This window comes from Pteropus alecto, unplaced genomic scaffold (genome assembly GCF_000325575.1).
Source record: "Pteropus alecto unplaced genomic scaffold, ASM32557v1 scaffold21, whole genome shotgun sequence".
In the NCBI taxonomy this organism is placed as follows: Eukaryota; Metazoa; Chordata; class Mammalia; order Chiroptera; family Pteropodidae; genus Pteropus; species Pteropus alecto.
The window spans coordinates 16,720,492-16,736,003 of NW_006436282.1; the positions used below are offsets into that span (position 1 = coordinate 16,720,492).

The 15,512-nt window shown below is 40.3% G+C and overlaps 1 protein-coding gene and 1 pseudogene across 2 annotated transcripts in view; one reads left to right on the forward strand and one right to left on the reverse strand.

The window, feature by feature from the left end:
* IGF2BP3 (insulin like growth factor 2 mRNA binding protein 3) overlaps window positions 1–15,512 on the reverse strand; it is a 111,945-nt gene that overhangs the window by 94,843 nt on the left and 1,590 nt on the right. For both annotated transcript variants that reach the window (XM_006911992.3, XM_006911993.3), the window contains exon 2: window positions 14,945–15,005. In XM_006911992.3, the coding sequence (XP_006912054.1) occupies window positions 14,945–15,005 (61 nt within the window). The remainder of the gene's footprint in view (window positions 1–14,944; window positions 15,006–15,512) is intronic.
* On the forward strand, window positions 8,179–8,294 carry LOC112479924 (annotated as a pseudogene).

Sequence of the window (15,512 nt, forward strand, 5' to 3'; positions counted from 1 at the left end):
GTCCCACCCCTGCCATCTCTAACCTGCATAATTGTAATGTTCTCCTAACAGCTCTCCCTGATCCCACTGCACTCACCAGGGTCTATGCAAAGCTCTCATCCCCTTCCTACACACCAGCATGCATGCTCATCTCCTCCAGATCTCCTCCAGCTGCTCTAATTCAGCCACCATGGCCTCCTCGTTGACTAGAAATGCAGTGAGCATCCTCAGGCTTCACTCCTGGGCTTGCTGCTCCCCGCCTCTTTGCTTGGGTCATTGTGTCCCTGGGCACCTACCTGTTCATCTCACTCCCTAACTCCTATAAGCTTCTGCTCATGCAGAGCACCTGGTCAGTGAGGATTTCACTGATCATTCGATATGAAATGACCAAACCCAAGCCCCCATTCCTCCTTAACCTGTTTTATTTTTCACTGTGGCCTCTAACATGCCTCACACGTTATTTATACATGTACATACATACATATATATATATTTCATCTCTCTAAATCAGTGTTGTACAATAGAAATAAATGCAAACCACATACATAATACTAAATTTCTCAGTAGCCACACTGAAGCAAAAAGAAATAGGTAAAAGATAAAATTTAAGATATTTTATATTCTTTTTGAAGTAACTCTTCAAAATCCAGTGCATTTTACACATACACCACAATATCAATTTGGACCAGTCGCATTTCAATTCCTTGAGAGCCACGTATGGCCAGCAGCTGCCCTAGTAAACAGTGCAGTTTTTCACCTTAAGCTTTGTGAAAGCAAGTTCTTGTCTTCCCAAGAACGTAAAAGCAGTAAACACTCAAAAACTTGTTGAATGAATCATTTAAAAATTGCTAAGATCCAAGGTCAGCAAAACAGAACTTTTGAAAAAGAAAACATACTAGTAAGCTACCAAGCTTTCTTAAGCCACAAAAAAATATATACGGAATGGAAAAGACTTGGTGAAATACCATGAAAAGTCACTGTTGTATTATAAATCTTGAAGGAAAAAATATATATATATTGTCTAAGACAAGAAAAGTACCTCTCCCGTGGAAGGAACAAAAGTTGTTATTTTCTAAAGTTAACCAACAGTTACTAAGGGCAGGAAAAGCTGGTGGAAATATATCGGAGATGGGATCCTCCCACCTGGTCTCCCCTAAAAATATCAGTTAACATAAGCTTCTAGCCTAAAAACATCCTAACTGTCAAAAGAAATGTTGATGGTGCCCCAAGATTCTAATTAGATTTCTTTAACCTTTTAGGAATAGCAAAAGGTACTAAAGGCTATTTGTTTCCTTAGATGAGACCTGTTCTTGACACTGTACCATTCATTTTGGTTTAAGGAACTTAAAACATTGACTGTGGGTGTCCAAATGTTCAAACTCACTTCATTTTGATCATGTGAATTTAAGTGCCCCCAACTACGTAAATATTTTATATTTTGTACACCAAGATTTTCCTTTGTGTTTAGTTTCTTGTTTTCTCTTTTCTATTTTCTCTTCCCATACCTGTTTTTCACAAACTGACTTCTGTAAAATTCCCTCTTCAAGGCTAACATGCCATATAGTTGTATAAAATCCTCACTTGTTCTTGCCATCTGTTGTGTCATGATGTAAATACATATTCACAGGAATATCTAATCCAGCTAATTTCAAACATCACGTTAGTGTAGAGCAGCAATTCATGATGTATAGCATGTGGACTCCTGGGGGTCCCCGAGACACTTTCGAGAAGTCAAAACTATTTGTGTAACACTACTAAGTTGCAATTTGCCTTTTTCACATTCAAATGTGTTGACAATTGCACTGCTGGTGCACAAGTAATCATGGCGGTAACCGGGAGCACATCAGCATGAATAAACCAAGGCAGTAACATTAAACTGTAGCAGCAGTCACTGTATTCTTCACTTGCAGTAAAACACGATTCAGGTTTGTTTTTAAATGTCCTTGATGAAGCAGTAAAAATCATTAACTTTCTTAAGTAACCCTTGAGCACACATCTTGTTACTAACTCTGTGAGGAAAAGGGCCGTGTGTATGAAGCACTTCTGTTACCTATTATGGTTGTCTGCAGAAAAAGCAGTTGTTTGAACGGCAAGATTGAACCAGCCATGTTTTGCATGGAGCACCATTTTTGCTTGAAAGAGGTAAAGACAAAGTATGGTTATTTAACCTTGCTGTTTGGTGGGTGTTTTCTCAGAGGAGAACAAAGTCAGTCACTTCTAGAAACATTAACAATATTTGTTGCCAGTGACTAAATTTGAGCTCTTAAGTAAAAACCAGAATTTTGGCAAACTTACCTACCATCATGACAGTCTCCCAGTACTTACAGATAAGAGAACCATTCAAAGTGCAGGAAAGACCAATGGATTTTAATGTAACAGAATACAAAAAATTCACTGATATGATTTCAGATTCCACATTTCAGTGAGCCTTTAAAAAACTACCACTTGTCAAGTTTTGGGGTAGGAACAAAGACTGTCTACAATGACCTAAAAAGACAATTAAAATTGTCCTTTCCTTTCCTAACTATATACCTGTGTGAGGCTGGATTTTCCTCACATACTTCAATCAAAACAAAATATCACAGAGATTGAATGCAGACGTAGTTATGAGGATTCAGCCATCTTTTTTTTTTTTTTACAAAAATATTAACATGTAATGAGTTTTATTATATTCATTTTTAAATAATGTTAAACATTATTCAGTTGATTGCTAATAAAGTATAAATAAATAAAAACAAATGAAAGCTCTTTGGGTGTCCTTAGTTTTTATATGTCAAAGGGTCGAAAGTAAAAAGTTTCAGAACCATTAGAATAGAGTATAAAACCATTAGCTTCCTCCTTCCTCAATCATCAATCAGTTCCCTTTTGTAGAGATAACCACTCTTTTCCATGGAAAGCCTTCCAGACCCTTCTGTTTTTAAACAGACATGCGCACATAAAAGGGTTTTTTTTCCCCCAAATACCTGTCTTTTTGAGGAGCTATCCCATGACTTGCTCTTCAGTTTGCTCTTCCCATGTCAGCTCATATAAATCTATGTCATTCTTCATAACTGCCACAAAACATACCACAGTATGGCTTGATGAAATATGGTAACTTTTCTTTGGATGGACATTTATTTCCAATTTTCTATTAAAACAATACTACAAATAAAATGTATTTTTGCCAAGTATTTTTTTATAAGAGAACATTACAAGTGAAATTACTAGTGTGGAGAAAGACATTAAACATACCTAAAAGTTAGAAATTGTTTAACATTACTTCAAAGTGCTTAAGAAAAATAACAGAAAGAGAAAGTGTTCTAAGTGTCCTCCCTTTCAAAAATCTTCCTTCTAAAGCTCAAAAATGGATAACTGCAAAATGTCCTACAGTCCAATAAAGGCTTGAAATCCTCTTTGCTTAAAAGTGGGTGAAAGTTCCAGATTACCTGTATAATACCTGTTAAAATGTAATTAGTGATACAATAAAACCTACAAATTTATCTGTGTATTATGGACTCCTACACAGAGTCCTGCCTGGTGATTTGCAGCTCTTTTATAACTCTGCTGATTAAAACTACGCTTACGAACTGCACAAAACCGTGAGGACTAAGTTGTTTTCCATACTTGGTTGAAGGGTATTCACACCTTAAGGTCTAATGTGGCATGACAAGAAGTCTGGGACAGTGTACTCTCGAGCTGTATGAGTGCCCATTCCTCCACATTCAACACCAAATATTATCAGTATTATTCATTTTTCCCAACCTGATAGGCAAAAATGCCATTACAATTGGCATCTAATGACTAGTAAGACTGGGCTTCTTCTCCTAAGTGGACTGGCTTTTCCGATATCCCCTTCTGAACTGCAGCTTCTTATCCTTTGTCCATTTTTGCACCATGCTGTCTACCTCTTTGAAATTAACAGGAGTTCTTTACCTCCCTTTTTTTTTTTTTTTAATAGTATGAGCTCAAGGTATTTTCACCAGTAGACACATTTTAGAGATCCTAAAATCTATATGTTTAAACATAAAGTATAAATTCTTAACTTATTCACAATGCATAACTCATTCTAACAACAAAAAAAAAAATGTGGAACATTTCTATGTATCTGTACACATGAGACACAAACCATGTGATTATGCAGGAATATATATATTCATCTATTTCCAATTGCCACATGTAAATGCATAGGCTTATTAATATGAGACAATACCACTTAGGTGTCAGATACTCCAAGAAGTCCTGTACAAGCACTATCACTTAACTCCCAACGACCTTGTACAGTAAGTTTTATAACCGCTATTTATAAACTGAGAGGCTCAGAGAGTTTAATCAGTTTGCCCATGGTTACAAACCTGAGCAACTGCGATCTTGGATGCCACTGGCTCTCCCCATCGCCGTGCTCTACTGCTGCCCCTAATTTCGCTGTTAATAGTGTGTGCGCACACACACTAGTCTACCTCACTTTTCTCCAAAGGTTCATTACATCGTTTGAGATGCCTTAATAAAAATCAAATAATACCAGGTACTTTGATCTTCACTATTTATGAGTGTCTTGTCTTAGCCAACCTTAAAAAAATAACACAGGCTCAGTCAGCTTTAGTACAGGATTCCTTAGTCCTACCACGATTTACCCTAATTATCCTGTCAGATGGTAGCTTAACAGCTTTAAACTCCATGGCATGTTTTGGGGGCACAGTCATTCTCATGAAGTACTTAAGAGGTAAAGGGAGTTCAACATGATCCTTGCTGAACCCATCCCAAAATTAACCTAGGCAACAAGTCTTGCATAATCTCAAATAACTATCTGCTAAATAAACTGACTGGGCCCCTAAAGTTAAACAAGTGAAGAATCAGACTAATAGAGTCACCCCTCAAACACACAGGCTGTCTTGCCACCGCTCCTCTAGGCTCAGCCTCAACCACCATCCCCCTCAAGCTGGGCCTCTCTAATCTCAAACAGCTTGTCGGTCCCCCTGCGACACACACACCAGGATACTTCACACTTACATGCCTTAGCTCCTGTTGTCCCTTCTGGCTTTTCCATCCCCACTGCACACGGTTAGCCTGCCTGCACATCCCTCTCTGCAGCTCTCCCTGGCTAGCTTGCCAACGTGCCACTATGCCTGATGCCTCTCCTGTGTTTCTGGGGTGTACCATATATGCCATGCCAGGTTTACAGTGTCTCTTTACCTGCAGATATTAATGCACCGTTAGGATGACTGCATCACAGTGAGCCACTGTCCATGTCAAAGATAAAAAATATCACCCAGAGATCGAGACAGAACAAAGCGAAAGCTACTATACCCCACGTACGCTTCAGCACAAGTATCTTATTCTTCTAGCCCCTGAAACCGAGATGGAACTGACTCTGAGCACAAGTGCTCCAGCCATGCTTGTTAAACTAAAAATGTATACAAGCCACAGGGAAAAAATTCATTTCTGAAACTCGAAGAAATGCAGAATTAAGTAAATTAGCACGCCGAAAAATACAGAAATTAAGTTTTTCAACCACACTTATCTCTTCACAAAAAAAAAAAGCAAGAGTTTCTTCACTTTCACAAGAACTTTTTCTTTTTTTTTTTTTTAAATAGACATTTGGGGAGGATCAGAGAGAATTCAATCACTTCTGTTCTACCAACATCACAGTTTTTCTTAATCCCACTCTCAATCATCACCTGCCCAGCTGCAGTGGCAAGCTGAGTAGCACTTTGTTTGGGAAACTAATTTTTAATCAAAATATGATGTAGTAAAGTTCCTAGTGCAAGATAATATTGTTAGTTTCTGAGGTGAGATCCAAAAATTTAAGGTACTAAGTATGGGAAAACAAAGCCTAGGTATTCAAGCTTTAAGTTACCAGAACTATCAGAACTAAATTTTTTATAGCTTTTGATTTAATTTTTATAGACAAGGGGCACAAATAACTTGGTACCTAGATATCCATGGTGGAAAGAAGATGTTCCTAGAATGACAGTATACTCCATGCCTGAAAAGACAGTTTTTAACCACACGTCTCCCTGCACAGTTCACTGAAAACAGCTCTCTTGGTTGTCAAATTACGACTAATCCGTGTCAATATATGTTAACTTACGTGTTTTTGGCAGAGCGCTTTCAAATTTAAATGTGCATATCTTTTGACATAGCAATTCTCAGTCTAAGAATTTACCTTATAAAAATATAAAACCGAGGGTCCTAGGGATATACCTATAAATATACTCTACTGAAATTACTATGAAAAGAATGGTTAAACTGTTACACATCTATGCTGAACAATGCAACTGTTTAAAAAAGAGTGAACTACTTGTACCTATACTGAAGATTCTTCAGGATACATAACTTAATAAAAGCACAAATTATATAAACAGGATGATTTCATTGTTAAATTAAAGTGTTTGTGGCTGCATGAATAGGAGAATTTCTGGAAAATAATATACCAAGTTACCAGCTATAAGACCTGGAAAATATATGGTTGATAGGGAGGATTGAAAAACAAGTATGTTCACATTTTACTTCATGTGTTTTGGATTAATTTGAATGTATACATATGTAAAAATTCATCAAGCTGCTTACTTAATACTTACACCCTTTACTGTATCTAGGTTATACCTTAATTTTAGAAATAAAAAAGGTAATACACGTTCAATGAAAAAACAAAAAGACACCACCCACAGGTTTCTACTTATATCGGTCCACGTCCAAAAACAGAACAAAGGTTTCCCACATTTCTGTTATCACCACCAAACAAATATAATCTACATCCAGACTTTACATTTTGAATCTCAAGTGGAAAAATACAACAGCTGCCACTGGAGTGACTACTGAGTAATACCGTATTGATGCTTTACACATATTGCTCCGAGGATCCCATGAGGCATCATTTCCATTATAACCTCCCCAAACCTCAATTTCCTTAAGCAACACTGTGCATTTACAAAGTGGAGCTGGGATTAAAACCTAGATCTTAAGACCTCACATCCCACATTCTTCTAGCTATACCCTTCAGTTCAAAAAGGGTACATGGGACAAGCATCAGGGATCCTGACAAAGAGGTTCCAAAACAACTTCTCCCTCCTACTCTCTCCCAACCCTTAATATTCCACATTTAAGAGACTCTCTTCCGCAAGCCAAGATCCTACTAATCTTGGTAACAATCTGGGACAACCCGGCACCATGGGCTCCAGTCCAGACATTGCCACCTCTTTTGCAATCTAAAACACATCCCATGAGTCACCTGCCTGAGATACAGCCACGGCATCCACCTCCTCATGCTGTTTTACTCTCATATCTCCTTAGGCCTCCTCCAACTTCCCTGCAATTCATTTATATTAAGATGAAGTGGCTAAAAATTACCTTAGAGGAAAAAGCAGTCTCATTTTCTGTCTTCAAAAATCGGATATTTTACCCTATAGTAAAGCCCCGGATTCCAGACTAGCTGTACCTGATTTTTTTCCCGAGGAAGACAGTAAATCAATCCTTCAAAGAAGCCAAACAAGGTTTCTTTTCTCTTCAGAAAAAGCAAGAAACAGGACATCTCTGCTCTGACTTGCCATTGCAAACAAGATTGGGCTGCTGCGTAAGTTACTCTGAGGATTTGACAACTTAAATGGGAGGAATGAAGGTGGGGCCCAGTCAGGACCTGGAAATGGGTCCCTTTAATCACCTGCAGCGCCTTGGGCAAGTCACTTCTTCTCCCAGGGCTTTATGGAGAATCCTTTGGTAAAGCAACTAATACCAGTAAAAAGAAATCTATTGTGCTATGCCATTTTTGTGAGTTTTCCTTTCTTAAATTAGTAGGTGTTTAACATATTTCCAAGCTAGCACTCTATTGATCGAAGGACTTGCACAGACACAGAAAGTGTTGAAGAGTTATTCTGTCATGTCTCAAAATCAATTGCTCTAACACATCCCCTAGTTTTGGTGGCTGCCATGGCCAAAGATGGAATTCATAATTTGAGGAGGAGGCTACTTGACCAAGAACCAGATTTTAAAATACGTCAAAATGAGGGAATATACTTACAAAAGATTTCTTGTGGTTCTTATAGCTAACATTTTTATGAATAAAATGGAAAGAATGCTTCATTAATTCCAGCATCCTAAAATAACAAAGTGATTAAAGTATTTTAAACCTAGCCCATGGACATGGTTCCATGGTATAGCAGTTAGCACGCCTGCTTTACACGCAGAAAGTCTTGAATTCACGCCCCAGTGGAGCCATGGTCCATGGTCTATGGCCATGCCACCCTGAACAAGCCCGATGTCTGATCTCGGAAGCTAAGCAGGGTCTGGCCTGGTCAGTACTTGGATGGGAGACCACCTAGGAAGACCAGGTGCTGCGGGCATAAATAATAATAATTAATAAATTAATAAATAAATGAATAAATAAATAATAAGCCTAGCCCATGATATCCATGAATGTTCTGGCCAATAGTTTCAACACCTTCCCTTGTCAAATCACCAAGTATGTAGACAAGCACATAGAAGCACTGGACTTGGTCTACACTGTTTTGAAACCTAAGACTACCTCAGAAGATTTTCCAAATGTATATTGATAAAAAGCAGAATGTATTGTCTGTAGAAACTAGGCTCACGATCACCAGAAGTGTTGACAGATGTCAGAGCGTAGGTCAACTGTCACAAGTAAGTCTTATTCATTCAGCAAGAGGAACTACTACACTTAAGACTCTTCCATCTCTAGCAGGTTACAAATAAAACATGCTCATAAACATTCTAGAAAATAAGAAAATGAACTAATACCCTAATAAACAAATTCTGAGGAAAAGGCTACATTCCAGGTTGCTCCAAAATTCATAAATCACTCTCCAACTATTTGCAGCAGAGCCGGAAGGCTGAGACCTAACACCACCCCCACTTGCTTATTCATTCATCTAAATCGCAAACTCTCAGGGCTATGCTGCACAGCTGGTGACACCATCCTTCTCCACAGGCTGTCCTCACTCATCTCCCGGGGTGAGCTTACTCAGCTTGCTCTCCTCTACCTCACTGTCATCTTTCACTATCCTTTGCTCAATGGTGATCTTGCCCAATTCCATAATTTCGAATCACGCGAGGTAATGAGGCCTCTAATTTTCACTTCCACCTCCTGCCTTCCCTGGAGCAACAGATCAATATATCCATCTACCTACTCGACTTCATTTGGATTACTAATTTCTACTCAGAATCAGAAACATAATTTGCCCAAAGTAAAGCTCCTGATTTCTACACAAAAATCTGTTCCTCCTTCAATGCTCTCCATTTGGGTAAATGGCGTCACTTTCTACCCAGTCGTGCTGGCCAAAAAATCTCTTTGTCATCCTTTTCTCGTACTCCGCATCTAATCCATCAGCAAATCCTACTGGTCGTTCTTTAGAAATATACAGAGACTGACCACTACGCATGACCTCCAAAGCTAATACTATTCTCTCTCGCAGGGGAATACGATGGAGACTGGCTCCCCATTTCTAGTGCTAAATGCAATTTTCAGATATTTTACATTCCAAGCATTCTGAAGCCACTACTCCTTCCCTCTCCTCCACTTTATGGAAGATAATCTGCAAAAACTACCCCCTCTCTGTGCAGGGCATGTCACTCTATCATCAATACGTCCATATCTCCCTTGAATATGTGCTGGCCTTGTGACTTGCCTTGATCAACAGAACAGTTTAGAAGGAATAATTTGTCAGTCCAGGGCCAAGCCTTTAGGAGGCCTAGCAGCTTTCACGTGGGGTAGCCAGCTACAGGCTACTAGCAAGTGATGAGACACCATGTGGAGAAAGGGCAGGACAAGCACCAAGACACCAAACATGTGAGTAGTGAAGCCTTCTTAGACCTTTTAGCCCAGCTTAATACATGAACCAATATGACACCATATGGAACAGAACCAACCATACTACCAGGCCCACAGAATCATGAAGAATGAGTTGTTGTTTTGAGTGCTAGTTTGGGAGTGGTGAAAGATAACCATAACACCATGACCACAAAGGAATCAACTTCCTAAACAATTAAGTGACGATGCCAGATATTCTAAGGACTGAGGCCTCTTTCAGCTTAAAGTTCTATTAGAGTCCTCAAAGAATAGTTCTATCATAATTTAAAACGATTTCCTAATCAAGTTAAACAGTCTCAGGGTGATTTTCTAAAATGTATAATTTATGCACAGTGTGCTCTCCTTCAGGGCAACAAAATCTTCATGGTATATTGATATTTATAACTGTTTATTTACCAATACTGAGCACTTGCCAAACAGCAACCTAAACCATGAGAAAACCATGAGAAATTACACCTTCACTTTTAATAGAGCCCTGAGAACTGTGTTTGCTATCAGCTTTCAAGCAAAACCCTGGCTAGTCCGAACCCATTTTTAAACATCAGATTTATGGGTCAGAGATCCTAATGAAAAATGCCAATGCTACCCCTTGGTCACTGCTACCACACTGCCACCTCCTGTCTTATGACTCTAGAAACTTGAATCAGAGGGAAGAGTCAATAAGGGAAACTCGGCTAAGAATATCAGTCTCTCTCCTTCCCCCCAGACCAAACCAACCACCAGGGTTACTGAATGGATAACTCATACCTTTCAAACATGTTACTGTTAGAAAGGTCGCTATCTTACAGCTGCTAAAGGCAATTATAACGGAGTTGCTTTAGATATATATCGAGGTGGCTCGACGGATCTGTAATGACACAGGAACGGCAGTGGTGTGGCTCATAACAGAATTTCAAAGGAGGGCAAAGACCATTTCTCTCTTGCTGACTGCCCAAAAGAGATACACATGCAAAAAAGCAACTGAGCTATCATACTACAGAAAAGAAACGCAAGTTTCTTTCAGGGGAAACCCCAGATCTCTAATTCAAAAAGATATTTTTAAGCCTTTGCTGGTAACTCATTTATTTCAAGCAGAATGGCAAAACTCAGAACAAAATATGGCCCTTGTTAGTTTACCATAATGGTGTTTGGCATGAACAGAGAATGTAAGTGATCACACGAATCAAAAGGAAAGCAAGAAACAGAAGCCGAGACTCTCGATCCCCACTGGCTCCAGGCACATGTCATGTTTCCATTATACCTTCTGTGTTACTGTGGACAGCCACACACAAGCTACTTAACATTTAATTTTTTGTTTAAATTCTAAGCAGACCAACGTAAGAAATCTTTTAAACTCTCTCAAACTGTATGGAGAAAAGAATACAAAATCAAGAAAAATCTTGTCGCTTACAACCATTTAAGCAGTCCTGTAGCACGGATCTTAAACTGAGAACTCCAGAGATCACCTTGCTTATGATTCTTTACCAATCACGAAAGTTTCCAACATTCAGAACCTCACGTCTCTGCATGTGTGAGAAGTCTCCCTAATTTACAAGAGTCACCTGTACCACACTGATAATCGAGGAGCAGTACAACCATTCATACCTATATTTAAATGGTCCGCATTAAAAAGCAGCTTTTGTTGTTTTCAGAGGACAGAGTCATATCTGGCTCATGGGCATATTGCTGCTGATGGCACTATCTTATTCCATACTTAACTATTAAAATGCAGCACTAGCTTTTCAATAGCCATTTAAAGTAATATATGTTTAAAACCCCAGTAACTTTTATACATGCTCTGTCTATCCAGTTTACATGTTAAACACAAGATTCTGATATGGAAATAAATTGTTCACTTACTTCTTTTTTAAAGGATACAAACAAACAAAAAAAGACATTTGAGCTTGGGCACCACAGTCTGTTTTAACGAGTTTTTCCTGGAAAAAATATTAACTATAATATCCTACTATTTTTTCTCCTTTATTCAAATATGTTTGGCTACATATAATCTTTATCAGTATCAACAACTAAGCCATGATAAATGAGAAAGTTTAAACTATAAAAAACTGAAAATATATACATCTTTTATAATTTAAAAAAGCAATGGAAAATGAACTAAAACCACCATCCTCTCAGTTCCCCAATGTCAGCGACTTTCCTGTTCTCTCTCTCATGCCCAACAGCCCACAACATAACAAAAAAAAATCAGTGCTATTTACATAATCACATAGGGGCACATACAAGGTCTCACAAAGATACCAGTGGCTTTAATCAAGCTCAGCTTTAGTCTTCAAAGTCACGACAATTTTCACACCCACCCTTAAGGCTTACCCCGCTGAGGGGAGAGGTTTTTTTTTTGTTTTTTTTTTTTAAGCTTATACCTCAGAGTAAAGCCAAGTCTTCATGTGCTGTATCTTTTGTATATGGAACAGAAAATGCGATACTATCACCGACATTCAGTGCAATCCTTTCTTCATTCTAGATGCAGGGGACCTCAAGCTCTGTGAAGTACTGCTATAATCTTTTCCAACGAGGGGTGTCTGAATCCAGAAAAGCAACATTCCGTCCACATTCCCTTGAGACTTTGGTAATCAGGACCCAAGATTGGTCTGAACCAAATTCAACAATATTCCTGCTCAGCCCAGCTCCCAGTCAGAGTTGGGCCAGCCTGCCAAGCATCAAATTGCTTCCTAGGCCTGCTCCCATTTGGTTGCTGCAAGCCCATTCATCCATCTCAGAGTGCTGCCATAAGCATTCTTCAGCACCGGGCTCCCAACATGCCTTGCACAGCAGGTATAAAGGTCATTGCTGCATATGTGGGTGTGCCTGTCTCAGATGCCTACATGATGATGGGATGGAATGCAATGACCGCTAAGCACAAAGAACTCCACCCACAAGTCCAGCAGGCTTTCATGGCAAGGATCAGCCTGTGGCATTCAACTCATTGTCACCAGTACCACCTTTCATCTTCCTATAGGTGCTGGGCATGTGGATCACCAGGGTGCCTTCCTGCCTTCTCCTAAAGCCCATTCAGACCATCCAGATAAGGGAAACTGCATCACAGTTCCAAGGTTCAGTTAAAACAAAATTCTAATATAGATTTCCAGCAAATCTCTCTGGGCAGAAAAAGCAATCTCTACTTTCAATACAAGCAAAGGACTAATTATTTGATTGTTCTCTAAACCAGTAAAAAGTTATCTCCAGTGTAGTACTCTTATTTACTTTGCTAGTAAGATAGTATCGCTTAAAATCCTGAGCATTTTAAGTTAATCTACATTGTTAATAAGCTAAAGAGACTTCCATTGATAAATATTTGTTGCCACCAGTAGTAACATTTTACCTTATGTGCTTTCCTAAAGAGAAACTCCTGCTTGTTATAAAGTAACAAGTAATCTAACTTTTAGATTGAGCAAAAGCCTTTAAGAATAAAACGGGCAGTCTTTAGCAGATGTTTTAAATTTAATTCTCTACACATGGAGAGAAATTCACAACAGGTTGGAAGGACAAAGTAACCTGCACTTACACACAGGTCATTGAATTATACCTGAAAAGCACAAGACATTTGATGTTTAAATTTAGAAACTCAAATGTTAAAATGCCAGTCTTTCACAACCATTTGCTTATTTTTTATTCAATATTTGAAGCAAATTAAGACACACTGGCTAAACATGAAACCAATTAGAATTTGTAGAATGTGCTTACATTTTCCCCTCTTGGTAAACAATTCAGATTATGCCTTTAAACTTAAGGAAATATGACTTCATCCTCAATTTTTCAATTCCTATTAAACTGAGATCAATTTATATACTTTTCAGTACACGTTCTATTATTTTAGTTGTTTTCGTTAAAAGAATTCCATGCTACTATATGAAATAATTTGACCCCTACCAAAATTTCCAACTAAAAGTAAGTCTGTTGGGTTATGCAAATTCCTTTCCAACTATCCTAATGAAAGTTAAGTACATGAACAAGAAAAATCCACAAAAATCCAAACCACCTCACCTACAAAAACTGAACTTGTGAAAATGCTTTACTTGAAAAAGAGCTCAATCTAGAAACAGGCAAATGATGACATTTTGTGTAGCCATTTTGCAAAGCACCAGGGAAATGCATAGCAAACCCTTCCTGCCCTCCAGCACACACACCATTACCAATACCTACTAGACACACAGTCCTAGTTTAAATCAACTTCCAGGTTATTGCTTGGCCCAGGCTAGGAGGGGGGAGATGGGAGAGAGAAAAGGCACAAAACCTAATCCCACCTTGCAAAACTCAGAAAGGCATAGGCCACACCACTGGGAGGGAGCAGCATCTTTCCAGTTAGTTACAAAGAAGGTATCTGGCCTGCTCTTGAGAAAGGAGCCATTTCTCCAAAATACTGAAGAGGTTAACACACAGCCTCAAAACAGTCGATCAAGTGACACACAATCCATGCTTTCCGCAAAGTGCAATCCCCTTGTTGAAGAAGCACAAATCTTCAGTCTCCACTCTCTCTTGGTGGTTACTTGTAAGTAAAAATATTTTTTAAAGGTAAGGGAGAGAAGCGGGAGACAAAAGCAGGTTTGCAGAAACCTGTGTAACTGCAGTGACATGACCGAAGGCGCTTCTGGGCAGGAGAAGGCCAGACGTTCACTCACGTGTTCCAGTCCCAGCTGGCCAGCTCACAGGGTAAAGGCGATTCCTCTAGAGCCTCTCAGAGGAGCGGCTGGCCTCCCAGGCCTCTCAGACTGGTCGCCGCCAACTCGGGGCAGAGAAGGAAACACACGCCACACCCGCGCGTGGCCGCAGCTGCTTTCGCCCATCCTGCACTTACAAGTAGGGTGGGAGGTCACCCATTGCTTCCTAAGTCCTACAGATGCCCCAAAACTGCCTTCTGAGATTTTGATTTCCTGATGTAGCAACTGGACCTACTCTACCGGAGAGTGAAAGCTTCCTCCAGAAACTTTTATACCAATAAACACATCCAGGGGCGGGGGCCACAGACGAGCCCTCAGTTCCTTCGCAGCATGACCCACGCACGCACACCTGCCCCACACCTAAACGCGAGAGAAAAAGACGAAAAACACCAAGCCACACAGCAGCCCAGCAAGCAAAAAAGGAAACGAAGTTGTTTTCAGCTGTGCTGAGTCTTTCCTCCCAATAATGGGATAAGACCAGAATCGACGAGAACATAATAAACAAGCTCACCTTTGCCTTTTTGGGACCGAGTGCTCTACTTCTATGAGTTTCCCGTGCAGTTCCACTTTACCTGCAGATACACAAGAGATGGAAGGCAGTTGGCCGGGTTGCGCGGCTCTCGCGGCCCGCAGGACGCGCACAGCCTCAGCGGGGACACGAGTGGGCTCCTGAGACCCCGAACGGCACCCGGACGCGGCTCGAGGCCGAGAGAGAGAGAGAGAGAGAGAGAGAGAGAGAGAAGCCTCGCACCGCGCGGGCGCAACGCCGACCCCTTCAGGGCTGTGTGTACAACTTACAGATGGGTGGGGAGCGGAGTCAGTTGGTGGCCCCACTACTTCGGCCACTTTCTACCCCCTCCAAGGGCTCCCCCGCCCACCAGACAGGGTCACCCAACCCCACGACCACCGCAGGGCGGCCGCAGACCCTCTGGCAACTTCCCTGGACACACGCATGAGACAGACTCGGGAGCGGGGGCGCCCGGGCCCTCCTCCGGGTTCAAGCCCGGACTCAGAGAGTGGCGGGAAAGGCTCGAAGGCGCGGACGCCCGGAGGTGCAGCTCACGGAGGACGCGCGAAGG